This window comes from Zosterops lateralis, assembly GCF_965231275.1.
Source record: "Zosterops lateralis genome assembly, chromosome: 1".
Taxonomy (NCBI): Eukaryota; Metazoa; Chordata; class Aves; order Passeriformes; family Zosteropidae; genus Zosterops; species Zosterops lateralis.
The window spans coordinates 149,274,315-149,289,608 of record NC_139762.1 but is presented as its reverse complement, the minus strand read 5'-3'; the positions used below and the strand labels follow the sequence as shown (position 1 = coordinate 149,289,608).

At 44.1% G+C, this 15,294-nt stretch overlaps 1 protein-coding gene across 14 annotated transcripts in view; it reads left to right on the top strand.

Moving 5' to 3' along the window:
* MTSS1 (MTSS I-BAR domain containing 1) overlaps nucleotides 1-13,804 on the top strand; it is a 126,283-nt gene extending 112,479 nt beyond the window's left edge. For 10 of the 14 annotated variants that reach the window (XM_083874530.1, XM_083874524.1, XM_083874531.1 and 7 more), the window contains 5 exons: nucleotides 5,618-5,737; nucleotides 6,809-7,003; nucleotides 9,051-9,215; nucleotides 9,544-9,706; nucleotides 10,850-13,804. In XM_083874530.1, coding sequence (XP_083730656.1) covers nucleotides 5,618-5,737; nucleotides 6,809-7,003; nucleotides 9,051-9,215; nucleotides 9,544-9,706; nucleotides 10,850-11,532 — 1,326 coding nt within the window. In that variant the 3' untranslated portion in view covers nucleotides 11,533-13,804. The remainder of the gene's footprint in view (nucleotides 1-5,617; nucleotides 5,738-6,808; nucleotides 7,004-9,050; nucleotides 9,216-9,543; nucleotides 9,707-10,849) is intronic. The other 4 variants (XM_083874533.1, XM_083874532.1, XM_083874534.1 and 1 more) reach the window with 3 other exon arrangements.
* Nucleotides 13,805-15,294: the final 1,490 nt, after the last annotated feature.

The following is a 15,294-nucleotide window of genomic DNA, read 5'->3' as shown; positions in this document are numbered from 1 at the left end:
TGTAACTTTGCAATTGCTCTTAGCATGAAAAAAAACCAACACCTCTCTTTGCAAAGTCCCCTGTTAAGCAGAGGAGAGAACTTAGGCTGGTGTCAGGTGGCAAAACATCCTGAAAGTCGATGGGAGTCACGCTGATTTACACCAGCTAAGTTCATATGCTTTCACTTCATTTTAGAAACTGTCCATATGGTTGCAAACTGATCCAATCATCACCTGAGCTTTTAGTGAGCTGTGGAAGGCTGCAGCTGTGTGACAAGTGTAGTGTGTTGGTATAACAAATAGGTATGTGCTCTGTATGTCTCTAGTTCTGTTTACCTTTACTCAGAGGAAAAGGTAACAGATCATTGCCTGGCCGCTTCATCTTTGCTTAAGTGTCTTGCTTTGTATGTTCAGCACTAAGTAAAGTGTGTGTGTTGTGCTGACAGGTAACTGTGGCTGTGAGCTGAGCAGGAGCTGTTCAGTGGGCAGCCTTACCCCGTGTTGTGTGTCTCTAACCAACTGACAGATCTCCCTGTGGGGCTGTGCTTGGAGCATCCTGCTGGGTGGGAGGAGGCTGCTGCTCTGTCTCAAACACTGATGACATTGTTTCTAGTAGTGACACTGAGAAGGCAGAAAAGCAAGCTCTGGAACCAATAAAGGAAATAAAAAGCTGTATATCTTGTGTAGGTGGATGCTTTGATGATGTTTGTTAGCTACACACTGTGGCATATGTTGGATCAACAAAGCCCTTTTTCTTTTAATAATGAGTTTTAGAAAAAAACACTAGAAGGGGACCATGTAAAATTCCCATATTATAAGAATGTGAATATATGAGTTATGTAAAGCTATTATGTATATAAGCTCATCTATATTTTAGACAAGCAAATGTCACTGAAAACTAAACTGAATTGCCTGAAAATCACAGATGGGGGCTGGGGAGGTGGTTGGGAATCTCAGACAAAGAATAACTGGAGACTGGAACAGGATACAGACTATACCAGAAGAGAGATGTCTGACAAAATGAAGATTGCTTTCCAGCCTGTAGTTGTTAGTAAGAGTAGTAAGTCTTTACCATTATCCCACTTTGCATAGAAGATAGAAAAAAGAGCAATTATAAAAACAGACTGCTTTCTCTGAGGATCACCTTTCTGCAGTATTGCTGGGAGTAAAAGTGTTAGCCTGTGGCACATGGCTGTACATGTGGGAAGGTCACTGTAAAAGGCTTTTAGTCATAATTAAAGGGATATATTTGGGTATAACTGAACAGCTGGAAAAGCATCACAGGTCTCTTTCTGGAGTGGAACAGTTTCTCTAAATGCCAGGTGTAAGGTCAGGCATAGCCAGCATTGCCCATGACACACAGTGACCTCATACAAAGCCCTTCTGACAGACCTGGAAGCACAGAGTGGCTCTTGGAAGGACATTGGATGTGGCTGGTGCTGCTAAACCCACACATTGCCCTGTGTGGTAGACAAACTGAGGCCTGGGAGTCTCTGTGATCACAGGATGTGATAGCAGTTCAGTGATGTTTGATTTAGGGGATGATAATAGTAGGATCCACTGGATTTGAAGTCAGCATGTGGGGAGAAGCACTTACACGGCTGGATTTTACAGGCTGCTTGTGACTTCATGGAGATGAAAGCAAAGAGAAAGAAAGAAGCAGATGAAGATAAAAATGCCGATGTGCTGTCAGACAGTAGAGAGAAAAATCTTTATTGTTAGAATAAACAAGTGCTCTAGAAAGCACTTTCCCTAAAGAATGAAGTAGAGGGAAACTGAATGTGAAGCTGTTTCTGCATGTACAGGTTATAAAGCTGGAAAGAGTCTGCTTTTGAGTAGGTTCCATTGCTTGAAATAGCTGCAAGTTGGAATAGGGGAAATACATTGTTACAGCTCTTCAGTTTTCTATTTAAATTAAGAGATGCTTCCAAATCAGACCTTAAAAAAACCCTCCAAAACAGAACAAAAAACTCTAAAAGTAGCTGATACCATCTTCCACTAACTCTAGAGGGACATTGAACCACGCTCATCATTAGGATTTGGTCTCCTGGGAAGCCCTTGTCCAGGAAGCTCTGTCTCCTATTTGAGAAAGGGAGAGGGTTAAGAAAGCAATGTTATGTTTGAATGGAAAGCATAGCAAACAAAAGATGCAGGTAATCCAAGATGACCATGATCCTTTTATAGGTTAGTAGGACAGCAGATGGAAAATGTAATTGTACAGTCCAGTAGCTTTTTTTTTTTTTTTTTTTTTTTTTTTAAATATATCTGCTGGAACTCATACATACCACACCAAGCAGCAGGACACTATCCAAGAACAAGCCTTGGCTCATCTGAGATACCAGAGACCAAGCTACACTTGTACAAATGTACATTTGGGGCACTGCTTGTCACTGCAAAGAATAGTTCTAGCTTTATACTGTTAATTCCATTTTTTTTTCCTCAGAAGAGATGATTTTAGAACACAGCAGAACTGCCATTATCACAGCTATGGGGAAAAATAGCTAAAATGGGAGAACCGATTTTAAAAAATATTCAAATAAAACAGTCATTTTAAAAAAGGAATCTACTAAAACAAGGTGAAAAAATCTGATAGTCAAATTTCTCACACCCTGGGAAGATGAGTAGGAGTTGCTCTGCCCTCTGTGTGTGCCCCCAGGAGAGGCTGTGCCATCTAGAAGTGCTCCAGAGTCTGGACACTGTTTGCCCAAGCAGTAGCTGTGCAGTTTCTGTTTTCAGTCCCTTGTGTACTTTATGCCAGGAAGGGAAGTCTGTGCTTCCTACACCTGGGTGCAGCCATTCAGGGCTGCCTCCCTAGTCTGACCTGCTGCCAGTCATGTTTTCCTTATGCTTTCCCTCAGGAGTTCAGTATTCTTCTGCCTCCCTCTCCATTGTTGGAATCCTTTTTTAGCAAGACCAGAGATTCCCTTTCTCTGAGCCTGGCAAGTTTCTGAAGACAAGGAGACCCTGTTTCTGTACCACCACCTCTTGCATTTCCATCAGTTTCCAGGATGTTTTTCCCATGGCATCTTGGTTCAGCCTCTGTCCAGCTTTTCTTCCTGAAAAAGGACACACTGAATTAGTGGGAGAGACCTGTTAATCATCTTTTTTTCACTTTGGAGGAGTCATTTTATTGCAAAAACAAGTTCACCAATTCCAGTCTTTTTTTTTCTCCATACTTTGCATCTTCAGAATCTGCATTTTTGACCTTTTAAAATGCATTTTTAATGGTAATAAACCTCATCTGTGAGCTCTCTCTACCATTACTTGACATAACCTTGTGAAATTTCTGTCTTGTAAACACAAATAGTGTATTAGATGTAAACTCCAGGTTCCTGCTTGTCACCCTTGGGGCATCTGTAGAGAACAAAGTAACATGGGAGATGCCATGCTTGGAACTCAGACCCTTCACTATCTCTCGTGCATGTGCAGACTGTGCAGATCCAGGAGGGTCATTCTGACCACAAGTAGGAGGTTTCAGAAAGTATTTTCTGAATTCTGCATTTTTCTGTCTTGTTTTTCTCCTGACTAAACCATAACAGTAGTGTGAATATTCTCATGAGGCTTCTTTTACTGAGGTAACTGGCAGAACTCTGGAGTTCAGTGTAAAAGCTAGTTTTCCATAATGTATTTTTCTCTAGGGATAGAGGCAATAGTCTCATCTCCATTTAGTGCAACATAGTTATGACTGATGGCAGAGTCAACTGCAGCTCATCTTTATCAGTATTCTTATTTTTAGGAGCTTTTCTCCTGTAAAAGGAGTTGCATTAAATCAAGAATGTGACAGGTTCCACTAAATATCATGCCACTGCATCATAAGGTACACCACTTTCACTGCTGTCCTTAACAGCTGTGTGTCATTTGTTGCTGTTCCCTCTGATTGTACCTTCACCTTAATTCTTACTTTCCTCAATACAAGCCTTGTTAGCTGAGCATACTTGTACCCTAAGCACATTTGACAGGTCACCTGCAGATCACCTCATGTCAGCATAGGGTGAGATGAGTGTTATTTCTATAAAATACTCCATCACTCTTTTTAAATTTTTAGAATTTTAACAGCCTTTGCAAAATTTCACTTAAATCACGGTTCACCAGTAAGCTCAAGATGCTGATACTGTGTTGATTTCTCAGCTGTCCCAGCAGTCTTCACCAAAATCCTTCTGGTGAGTGTTTTGGCCTGGGAGACCTACATCTCCTTCTACCCAGGCAGCTGGCTGCACATTACCCATCTGTAGCTCCTGGTGAGCAGTGAGACAACTTGTGCGTTTTAGGAGTAATTGCTTCTCTACACTGCCTCATATCTAGCTGTCCTTCTATTGCAAACTCACCCGAGATCTTGCCTAAAGTTAACTGGTGAAATTCTATTTCAGGTGAGATTTACCTTCCTTTTCATCATGTCATTCCTTGAAATCTCTGTCTTGGCTACACAAACTTGATACAAGAGCACATTCTCTCTGCTGTCACAAAACACCTTAGGTAGACTTGTTTCACAGGTCCTTGGCTACTAAAGAATGAATTGGTCTTGCTGGTGTTGAATTTCTGAGAGTGAAGAGCTCAGTACTGCCCTGACAACTCTGCCAGTATTTGTGACTCATGTCCATGCTCTCATTTGGACCTGGACAGACATCCCTACAGAGCAGGATGCCACTTCCAAGGGGGAGGTGTGGGAGAGCATTGTAGTTGGTAAAATGGTTCATGTGGTTATTCCCCTTGGCCTTTGTGTCATTGAATTAGATGCTGTTGTAGAGGTCTGCCAGCAGCAGAGGTACATAAAGGTGTGCACTGAAGTTGGAGAAGTTCCTAGGTAGGAGCAAAATATTTGATGTGTTCAGTGGACATTTTATATCCTGCATTTTCCTTTACTCTCCATCCAAGCCCCTGGTACTTTCTGCCTCTGCTGTTAGGAGAAGGCAGGTGGCAAGCACAGGCCACCACTTCTGCACTCATTAGTGTGCATGTACCTTCCTGGCTGCTGGGCAGGAGGGTTTGAGGCAGGGTGCTTTTGGTGTATGCATCCTACCTGCAGAGGCACATGCATACAAGTCATGCACTTTGGAAAACTCCAGTTTGGGTAAGTATCACTTCTTTCTCTGTTCCATCATACTCAAACTCAGATGGGCTTTTCACAAGCACTTTTGCAGATCAGAATGTACAAGAACTTGTGAATGTAAGTGATGTTTGCTACTTGATGTTTTAAATCTAAACTTTGTGTCTTCGAAGTACTGATGATCTGCTTTTCTGTATAAATCAGTTGTCTTAGTATATATTGCATGTTTGGACTACAGGTGCCCTCAGCTCCTTCAGCTTCTTGCTCTGAGACAGCAGCAGAATTGAGACGCTGAAATTGCAATGAGGAGTTGAGATTGCTGCCTCAATTCCCTCATTCCTAAGCAGTGTGGCAAGTTCTCGCATTAAGCAAGTGGCTTGTTTTTTTTCCCCATAGATTTCCTGAACGTTAGCAATAGTTTTGAGCAGTTTCTAATTGATTTTTAAAATCCTAACCCTTTGCTTCTCTCATCCTTCCCTCTCTCCTGTGTGTCTCTGTGTATGTGCTTTTTGTCTTTTTGTTTGTGATTTTTTTTTTATTTTCTGGTGGCTTGCGTATCCTCTCCCTGCGTTGCGGTGCTGTTTTATGCTGCAGAATTCGTCCAGCTCTGCCTCTTCAGAAGCCTCTGAAACCTGCCAGTCAGTGAGCGAGTGCAGTTCCCCCACCTCAGTCAGCTCAGGCTCCACCATGGGGGCTTGGGCCTCCACAGATAAGGTGAAAAACTTCAAGACATACAAACCTACTACTAGCTCGTTATCCAAACCCTGCAACATTTGGACAAAGCCCCCCCGTGCATGGGATGCAGCCAGGATTCCTCTTTGTGAGGATGGGATTAGAAACTGCTGCACGCTCCCTTAGAAATCAATGTGTCTGAATAAAAACCACAATTGCCTTTAAATTAGCTACTAGGAGAAGCTACAAGTTGGGCATTTTACAGAGATTATTTTCTAAGAAAAGGTAATTTTCAGCTTTTCTACTCAAAGATATTGTGGAATGTTGCCCAAACCCAGCTGGTTCCCTGACAAAAAGCACCATGCCCAGGTTGTGCTGTTTGTGGCTTCTCCCTTCTCTCCCATTAAGTAACATACATTACACTGAGTAATGGGGGTTGTTTTTTGACCAATAAGGAAAGCAGAATACACATGGTTGGAATAAATTACGTGGGATACACTCTGAATCAGGGGAGGAAGTGCTAGCAGTCTCCTTTCTCACCTGGTAAATCCTTGATGTTGGTTTTTGTTGTTTATTTCTTCCATACCATCACACAGCCAGAATATGTCATGTTTGAGGGCTTTATGCTTTTCCTCTCTGTCCAGCTACACAGACTAAATGTAACCAATGCAAATGTCTTGTATTTTGAGTCCAAGATCTCCCTAATTAGGGGTTTTCCCTGTGCCCTAGATTCCAACACAAATGCCTTCAGGATTGGGAAAGTTCTATGTCCACAGTCTGCAGGGTACCTAAATTGCAAAGGCTTTTTCACAGTGTGCTGCTTTTATGGACAGAAGGCAAAGCTGCTCAGCCTGGAGACAATGACTGCTAGATTGATGCCTGAAATCTGTTATAGATAACAATTTTCAGGTGATCTCACTTGTGAACCAAGCATCATATCAATTTTCTGTTTTTTATTTGCAGCAAATTGAAGAATTTCCTTTCTTTTGTTTTAAGATGCAGAGATTTTTCTCCCTAGAACATCAGTCACAGTGTATTTTCGTATTCATTCTGTTTATATTAATTTCTCTGTTTTGTTTTTTTTTTCTTTTTTTTTATTTGTTTCATTTCCAGTTGTCTAATGGGTATTATCACTGTAGTTTATCAAGTGACCCATCCGTAGCTTCAGTTGGTGCAGGTCCTTTCCCTCATTTCCCGCCTGTCTCCCGCGCGTGGACTCGGGCTCCCTCAGCCCTCCTTCCAGACTACGTTCATTATTACACCATTGGGCCAGGCATGTTACCATCATCTAAGATCCCTAGCTGGAAGGTTTGTGTTCCTTTTGTTGTGGCAGTCCTCACCTCCTCATACCAACAGCATGCACACGGCAGTTGTTGCTCCCTTTCGGTCCGTGTAATTACTGGTTGATTTGCTCTGTTTGGTCTCACTCTGAATGGGCACTGCATGGTGAAAATCAGACCTGAAATCTGGGTGTGGGTATTTCTGAATGACCCTCGTGTATTCTGGCACCAACTGAAACCTACCAAAGCTGACAACACCTAGGGAGGAAGGAATAGTTTAGCTCTGAAACATTGATGAAAACACTCTGGGCTCTATTCAGGGAGAAAAGAGCTTATTTGGCACTGTCAGAGCAGGGAAGGACATCCAGTTGTCTTAGTGGGACCCTACCTTGGACATCCTGATGTTCTCCCTGTGGCTGGGCCCATGGCCGTAGGCAGGCACACTCTCCTAGATCCAGCTGGAGTGGTTTAAGAAGGTGCTCAGCACGTTGTGGCTGAAGCTTTACTGCTTTACTGCTTTACAGACTGGAAGTGCTCACCCAGCTCGTTTTGCTCTCTTGGGGAGACTACCAGAAAAGTTTACAGTAACTTCTCTCAGTTGCTCCAGCTGGATCTGCAGGGATCTGACTTGGCATCAAAACATGTCTGCTCTGCTAGAGCCTGAAAGTCCATCCCTGCCAGGTGGTTCCCCTGGGAGACTCTGCCCTAGAGCAAAGGGAAAAGGTTTCTTGTCTGTTGCTCTGGATCCTCAGCAAGGCTTCTGTGCAGTCAGCAGTAGCTGTGCAGATTTTAAGTGCCTGTGGATGGTTATATAATACGGCATATGCACCACGGGACCTGTGTATGTACATCCAAATTCTGATAACTTGCTACAGATGCCCCTACTCTATCTCCAGCAGCTGGAGACTGTTGGGATACATACTGGGTGACCACAGTGGCCTGGGGCTTCAGGGTCATTTGTTGTGTCTCTGCTAGAAGCACTTTGTCAGTGTATTTCACAGCAAAACACTTGGAGCAGAGACACAACTGTCAAGGCAAAGCAGAGTTTCATATGAGTTAACAAAACCAAAATACCTGTCTGTACAAAGGGGTGTGTCAGTTCAGCTGCCTTGCATTTCTCATTCCTTGGACTGAGACACCTCAAGAAACCCACAGTGTGGTCTTAGTCCATCATTAATTGACTATCAGAAGGCTGTGGGAGGCCGCCCAGCAGGCAGCTGTGGGGGTGTGGGGCCCATTCTCATGCACAAGTTGTTTCTTTCATTTTTAAAGCAGTCTTTGTCTCAGTGAAGGAAAACTTTTAGGATTGGGATTGCCTCTGGAGCAGCTGGTGTTGGGGGAGCTGCTGCTTAGCACTGGTTCTCCATGCCAGCACAGGTCCTGGATCAGTCAAGCTCTTTGTGTGCAGAGTGTGGGTTCTGGACACCCTATTTGCTTAATAGAGTCCCCAGTGAATACAGCCCTCATGGCCTGAGGAATTTCTGTTTCAAATTTAGCACCAGTAATTCAGAGTGAGGTTAGTCTTTTTTCAGTACAAACTATCATTATAAACTAGATTTCAGTTAGTAAGTAAACTGAGAGAGAACTCAGGGTAACTCGCTTCACTAATGTGTATGAAAAATCTGTTCAAGCCTAGTTTTTCAGAACTGAAGACATCTGTAACAGCATGTAATACTAGAACCTGTGCACATCTGGAACAGTTACATCACTGATTGGGCATTTATCTGTATCTTCTGCTGTGTGACAGCCATTTTTGTGCTTGAAATTCTGAAAATGTAGGCTTTAACACTATGGAATTTCATTTAGATAAAACTATAATATCAAAATGTTAAATACCTTCATATAAGAATGCTTAGGTAGAATGGGAAATTTAGATTCCTTTTAATAAAGGAAATAAAGGTTTAATATAGGAAGATTTGTAATATCCTGAAAATTTATTTCTCACCTTATTCAGAAATGCATATCCAGTTTGACACACAATCTGTTTGCATTAAAATTGCCCTTTTGCATAGTTTAGCCTGTAATTAAAGCCGAGTTCCTGAGGAAAGCTGTCCCTAACGAGCTGGTTTCCCTAGGACTGGGCCAAGCCCGGCCCGTACGATCAGCCCATGGTGAACACGCTGCAGCGCCGCAAGGAAAAGCGCGAGCAGGACGTCAACGGAGCAGCTCCCAGCGGAGCCCCCGTGCCCCCCGAGGAGCCACAGAGACCTCGGAGCATGACGGTGTCAGCTGCCACGAGGGTGAACCTCTATTTCAAATATGCTCTTTGGTGTAAAGGAAATTCCTGGCTCCTGCCAGTACTTGGGATGTGCTTTATGTTTTGTTTGTCTGGGAGGTGGTGCTGATGGGGTTGGTGGGAATCATAGGGGCAGGAGGGAATGCACCTTGACTTCTATAAAGCAATGTACTCCGAAGAAGCATCTGTTCCTAAGCCCAAGCAAATGGCTGGGCACAATCCTGTTGGATTATGAGAGTGACAAGCTCTGATGGGGAGGAGAGGTAGCTGAAAGTGGGTGAAGGTGACTGACCCTTGCAGGTGTAACGAGTCTCTCTCCTGTGTGCAAGCAGCAGGGTGAGGAGATGGAGGCCTGTGAGGAGCTGGCACTCGCTCTGTCCAGAGGGCTGCAGTTGGACACACAGAGGAGCAGTCGGGATTCCTTGCAGTGCTCCAGTGGCTACAGCACCCAGACAACAACTCCGTGCTGTTCAGAGGACACGATCCCATCTCAAGGTACCCATTCAGGAGATATTCCTTTATAGAGCATTCCCACCCTGGCCATCACACACTCACCCCATGGCACCAAGGAGCATCACTTGCTGCCTTTGTAGTCAGCTAGGGAGAAAGGCTGGCATTGTTGTTTGGAAGATTTTTCCAGCTTGGAAGGCAGCCTGGATTTATTAACTGCATAGAAACCTGCAGTGCTGCATAGTGTACTGAACAATTGTATTTTCTTGTGCACTGCTTTGGTGAGTTTCAGCTTAAGGATGCCACCATTTCAGAGGGGATCTTGGAATTATAAATGACACTGGTATTGCATCCAGAAGTTCCTGAGTCATTTCTGAGCTGTAGTCTCATCAAATACACACTCTTGAGCTTTGCCATGTTCCATCAGCACTCTCAATCTGTTCTTCATTTCCCTTTGTGATCTTTTATTTTCCTGCCTAAGCAGAAATGTTGCAATTGGAAAAAAAATCCATTGGAGACCTTAACTTAGGCATAGCTAGGAAGCTGCAGTAAGGTGTTGGGTTTTGTGCCCTGTTCCAGAACCAGCAGCAGGCTGAGAGAGACCAAGCTTGGTGTTTGCAGTTCTAGCCTTGTTTGGTCAGCTGGGATGGTTGTGCTGTGCAGTCACAGGAGGCAGCAGGGCTTGTGGAGGGCCAAGCTTGGCTCAGCACTTACGTAGAAAGGAAGAAACCCAGTGCAATTATTAAAGCTGAGGCTGAGTTTTCAGAGCTGACAGCTGGAATTTACTTTGTTTGCAAAGTAAACAAATTTGCTGCTGAAATCATTGGTAGGTACATGGTCCCCTGAACCTACTTGCCTCATCTAAATTACATTTTTCAAGTATTTCTATCTACAAGTGGTGGCACGTGGCTTGTAGGATGCTGTTTTTGGTATCTTCATGTTGGTGACAGATGTGGAGCTCGTTCTCTTTCACAAGAGCCATGGGCAGATGTAGGATTGGTCTGCTGTGACGCCTTCTGGCATCAAATCTTGGTCACAGAATCTTGGACTTTCTTCCTTCTGAAGGTGGAAACTCCCTTAATTCTTATTGACTCCAGGCTTTTTTGGTTATCTATACATACTTCAGACTTACTGACATGACTCAGCTGTCTGCTCCAGCTTGATCCTAACTCTGTCTTTTGGCATCAGTTTCAGATTATGATTATTTCTCTGTGAGTGGTGACCAGGAGGCAGAACAACAGGAGTTTGACAAATCTTCCACCATCCCGAGAAACAGTGACATTAGCCAGTCCTATCGCAGAATGTTTCAAACCAAGCGTCCCGCTTCCACCGCAGGTCTGCCGACCACGCTGGGACCGGTCATCGTCACCCCCGGCGTCGCCACCATCCGACGGACGCCTTCCACCAAGCCTTCGGTCAGGCGCGGCACCATCGGTGGAGGCCCCATTCCCATCAAGACCCCGGTGATTCCTGTCAAAACGCCGACCGTCCCCGACATCCCGGGGGGGCTGCCCGGTGCCCTCGCCGGGACAGAAGAGAGCCCCGAGCAAAGCCTGGAGTCTCCGGCAGCAGGAGAGGGTGGGCAGGCTGTCACCGCCATGCCCTCGTGGAGCGGGCAGGCGTCCATCAACCCTCCGGCGTCGGGGCAGAAACTGGAGGAGCAGAGGCAGGCGGTCCCCGAGGGTGAGGGCGAGGAGGGCGAGCGGGATGGGGTGGCCAGCCTGGCACCCACAGGGCCGGCAGAGGTGGAGCCCGGCGAGCTGAGCCCCGGAGATGTCCCGCAGGGTGAGGATATGCTCAATGCCATCCGGCGCGGGGTCAAGCTGAAGAAGACGACCACGAATGATCGCTCGGCACCTCGTATTTCCTAGGAGAGGAGGAGCTGTGCCAGACTACTGAACGCCGAGAAGGAACTGTGAGAAAAATAATTTGTCTCTATCCATTCCAATCTGTAATCAATGGGTTTTTTTAAGATGCTCGGTAACAGAACGGTCTGAAAGTACTCTAAAAGAGAAAACAAATGAAAGAGCATAGTGAGACATAATCTTCAGTGGTGTTTTAATTTGTAAATATCAATGATTTTGTTTCTGCATTTTTTTGATCTAAGTTACACTTTTAATTTTTTCTGAAGGTGCCAAATCCCATTTACCTTTTTTATAACTCTCTTTGTAAAGTTTTAAATCATAGAAGAAAAAAAAAAAATTGTCGAGTAGTAAACTTCAGCAAAGGGATTTAATGAAAATTTGGCTTTTTTGCAAGCTTTTGTAGAGCGCCTTGTAATAGTGAGGTTAAAACATAGATCAGTGGGACTTACTAGAGTTTTAAGTCGAGCTATATGGAACGGATCCTCATTTAAGTATTTAAAAAAGTTTGAGAGGAAGGAAAAAAAATTGACAATAAAGCAATATATAATGCAAGGAAGAAACCTGCAGTTGGTAGAGTTATTGGGGGGTAGTGGGGGGAGGGAGATGCCATCAAAATAGCCGATGCTGTTGCACAAAAGTAGCCTAGTAGGATGAATTACTAGTAGCTTCATGGTAAATGCATCAGAATAAGCCATATTGGATTGCAGTGTTTTGTTTCTGTAGGGTGTTTTAAAAACTGGGTTTTTCCACATTTCTTTTTTGACTGCACAGCAGCAACTCTCAGTCACATGCATGCAGCCTTAACTGTGTAGGCTTGGTTCTTCCACCTTCACGTTTTGTTCCACTCATCCTTCCGCTGAATACAAACAAGGACAACAGGCTTAAGGCAGTTATAAATGTGAAAACATTTTTAAAATGCAAGCAGGGAGTTCTTAGATGTTATCAAAATGCCTTTTTCTGACTGTGCCCAGCAGGCTGGGCACCTTAGAAAGCCCAACTATTTTGAGAAAACACTTAAAAATTTGACAGGTGAAACCAGCTTGTGATCTAATAAACTGCAAATGTTTCTCTCCAATACAGGGGCTTGTTTTTCTTAACTTCTTTTAAATAGCAGTTGATTGGCTTTTCTTAAATACCGAAAAGAAAAGGGTTGAGGGGCGGGGGGCGGGGGGTGATACTGGTTTTTTTGATAATACTGGGAGTCTGACCACTATAGTCTCTTTTTTTGTACTTTTAAGTAATGTTTTTTGGAACGCTATTGATAGAATCATTAAGAGTTGGATTTTTTCCTTAAAGTAAAAGTAAGTTATTGCTGCAATACCCGTCTCCTAAAGCTGACAGAAATGTGCAGAGCCCTTGGCATGACACGTGTTCCAAGCCAGACAATCCAGAAGGATGCTGTCTGCCCACCCACAGCAGACCCACACGTGGAGGGAGGCCAGACTTGCGGATCCGGGATTGTTTAAAAACGCACCAAATAACACACGTAAGGGGCTGGTTTCCACCACACACTGCAGATTTCTGTTGGCTCTAGACTCGCCTACATGACCTCTTATGCTTTAATACATAACTGCATTGGATGTGAAACTTCTAGTAACTGTGTAGTCACTGTGTTCTATATGACATTTTACACTGCTGTGCTTGCTGAACTTTTTTTTTTTGTTATGGCTTAAAAGCAAAAAGCAAAAAAAAAAAGCATGATTCTTAGAAAATATTAAACCTTCCTTTCTTTGAAAAACAAGCTCCTTATTACAGAATATAATAAACAGTAGTGCCTGTGGTGTAGCCCACCAATCTTGATACAGTAGCTGATGCATTGTGCAAATGAGGCTTTGAGATGGTTTTTGCATAAACAAAAACTGTTAGAAGATAATCTCAATAGTTAAAAGTGTTATTTAAACCTTTGAAATAAATGGATGTAACTGTACCCAAGTACAGCTTTTCACTTGTTTAGTTCTTAAACGTTAGTATAATCAGTAAAATTTAATATAAAATGTTGCCAAATTCAATGTAGAAAGAATGTGACAAAACACTTTGGATAGTTCTATTGTTTGTGTTTTTGCATATTGTAAAAGCAGTGTCACAGCTGAAAAATAAATTGTTTCTAATGGTAAATTATTGTGGTTTAGTTGCTAGTTTGTACTGAGAGTTGACCTCTCCCTGTGCAGTTTTTTGTTCTAAACTGGTATAAATAATTGCTGTAAGTGTGTCTCCCTTCTACATTGTAACGATTGCTTAAGCCTACATTATAAATAAAGAACTGCTGAAAACTCCCGTATTTTGCTTCTTAAAGACTTTCTGCTTCCAGAGCATTGGATATCAATGGTGGCCTTTCTCAGGCATCTCAAGACCATGCAGGTTCCACCGGTGTGTAATAGAAGCAAGAGAGAATTAAAAGCCAAGTAAATAAAATTGCATATATCTGTGTTTTACTGATGGGCACCGGCAGGGTAGCAGTGGAGCAGAAGTGCAGTGCTAACGATGGAAATTCCCGTTAAACAGTAGCAGGTGACATTTCCCTGCACCTCGCTGTTGTTACCTCACCAGAAAGCACAGATGACTCTGCATTTTTGTGCATCCACCTCATGCTGGACTGCAGTTCCTTAGGCCAGAAGAAGAAAATTGCTGCTGTCAACACTGCCCGTGCTACAGCCAGAATTTATCAAGCACAACACCAGCACCATCTCCCACAGCTCCCCAAGGGACTGAAGAGTTTCTTTTGTTCGGATTTCTCAGCATTAAAGGCAGATGGGGGGGGAGATGTTGCTCCCTCTCAGAGGTGCCACACAATAGCCTAGTTTAGTTCTTTGCCACAGCAATTATTTCATTTTTAGCTAAAGGTATCCATTTTCTCACTGCACTGGGCTTGAGGCCAGGTTTAGGTAGCAGGGGGCTACAGGAGTGGCTTCTCCTGTAGCTGGCAGAAGCTTCCCCCACATCTGAAAGAGCCAGTGCTAGCCAGCTCCAGAATGGACCCATCAATGGCCAGGGCCAAGCCCAACAGTGACAGTGGTAACACCTCTAGGATAAAAGATTGAAGAAGGGGAAAGTTTCTGTGGGACAGTGATAGCAGGTGGGGAGAGGAATGAGAATATGTGAGGGAAAAAGCCCCATATGCACCCAGGTCAGTGAGGAAGGAGGGGCAGGAGGTGCTCCAGGTGCTAGAGCAGAGATTCCCCTGCAGCCCATGGAGGTCCATGGGGAAGCAGAGATCCAGCTGCAGCCCATGCTGGAACAGGTGGCTGCTCAAAGGAGGCTGAGAGCCCTTGGAAGCCTGTGCTGGAGCAGGCTCCTGGTAGAACCTCTGGAACCCTGCAGAGAGGAGCCCATGCCCTTAGGTCAGTTTGGGTCAGCTATCCTGAGTCCTAACTGTTCCCTCTCAAGATCTTTCCCACCCCCAGTCCAGTGGTGAGAGGGATGCCAAGTGGACACCCTGGATGCTGTGGAGCATTGCTTAGCAGTAGCCAGAGTACTGGATGTGCTCTGAACACCTTCCTGGGACTGTGAGGGCTGCTCTGTATAAAGTTAATCCATCCCATCCCAATACAGTCAGGAAGATGTTAAAGGAAAAACCAATGTGCTTTGGCTGGAAATGTCTCCAAAAGGATCATGGTTTCATTCCCCCATCTCTCAATGCCTGTATTTGAAGTACTGCTGCATCTTGTCTTGTTCAGGTGTCAGTGCTTTGCTCAGGTGTTTCAATACTGAAGGAATTTATTCCAAGTCACAGCTCCAGCCTGAGGTGTGGTGTGTGCTCAGCAGCTGTTC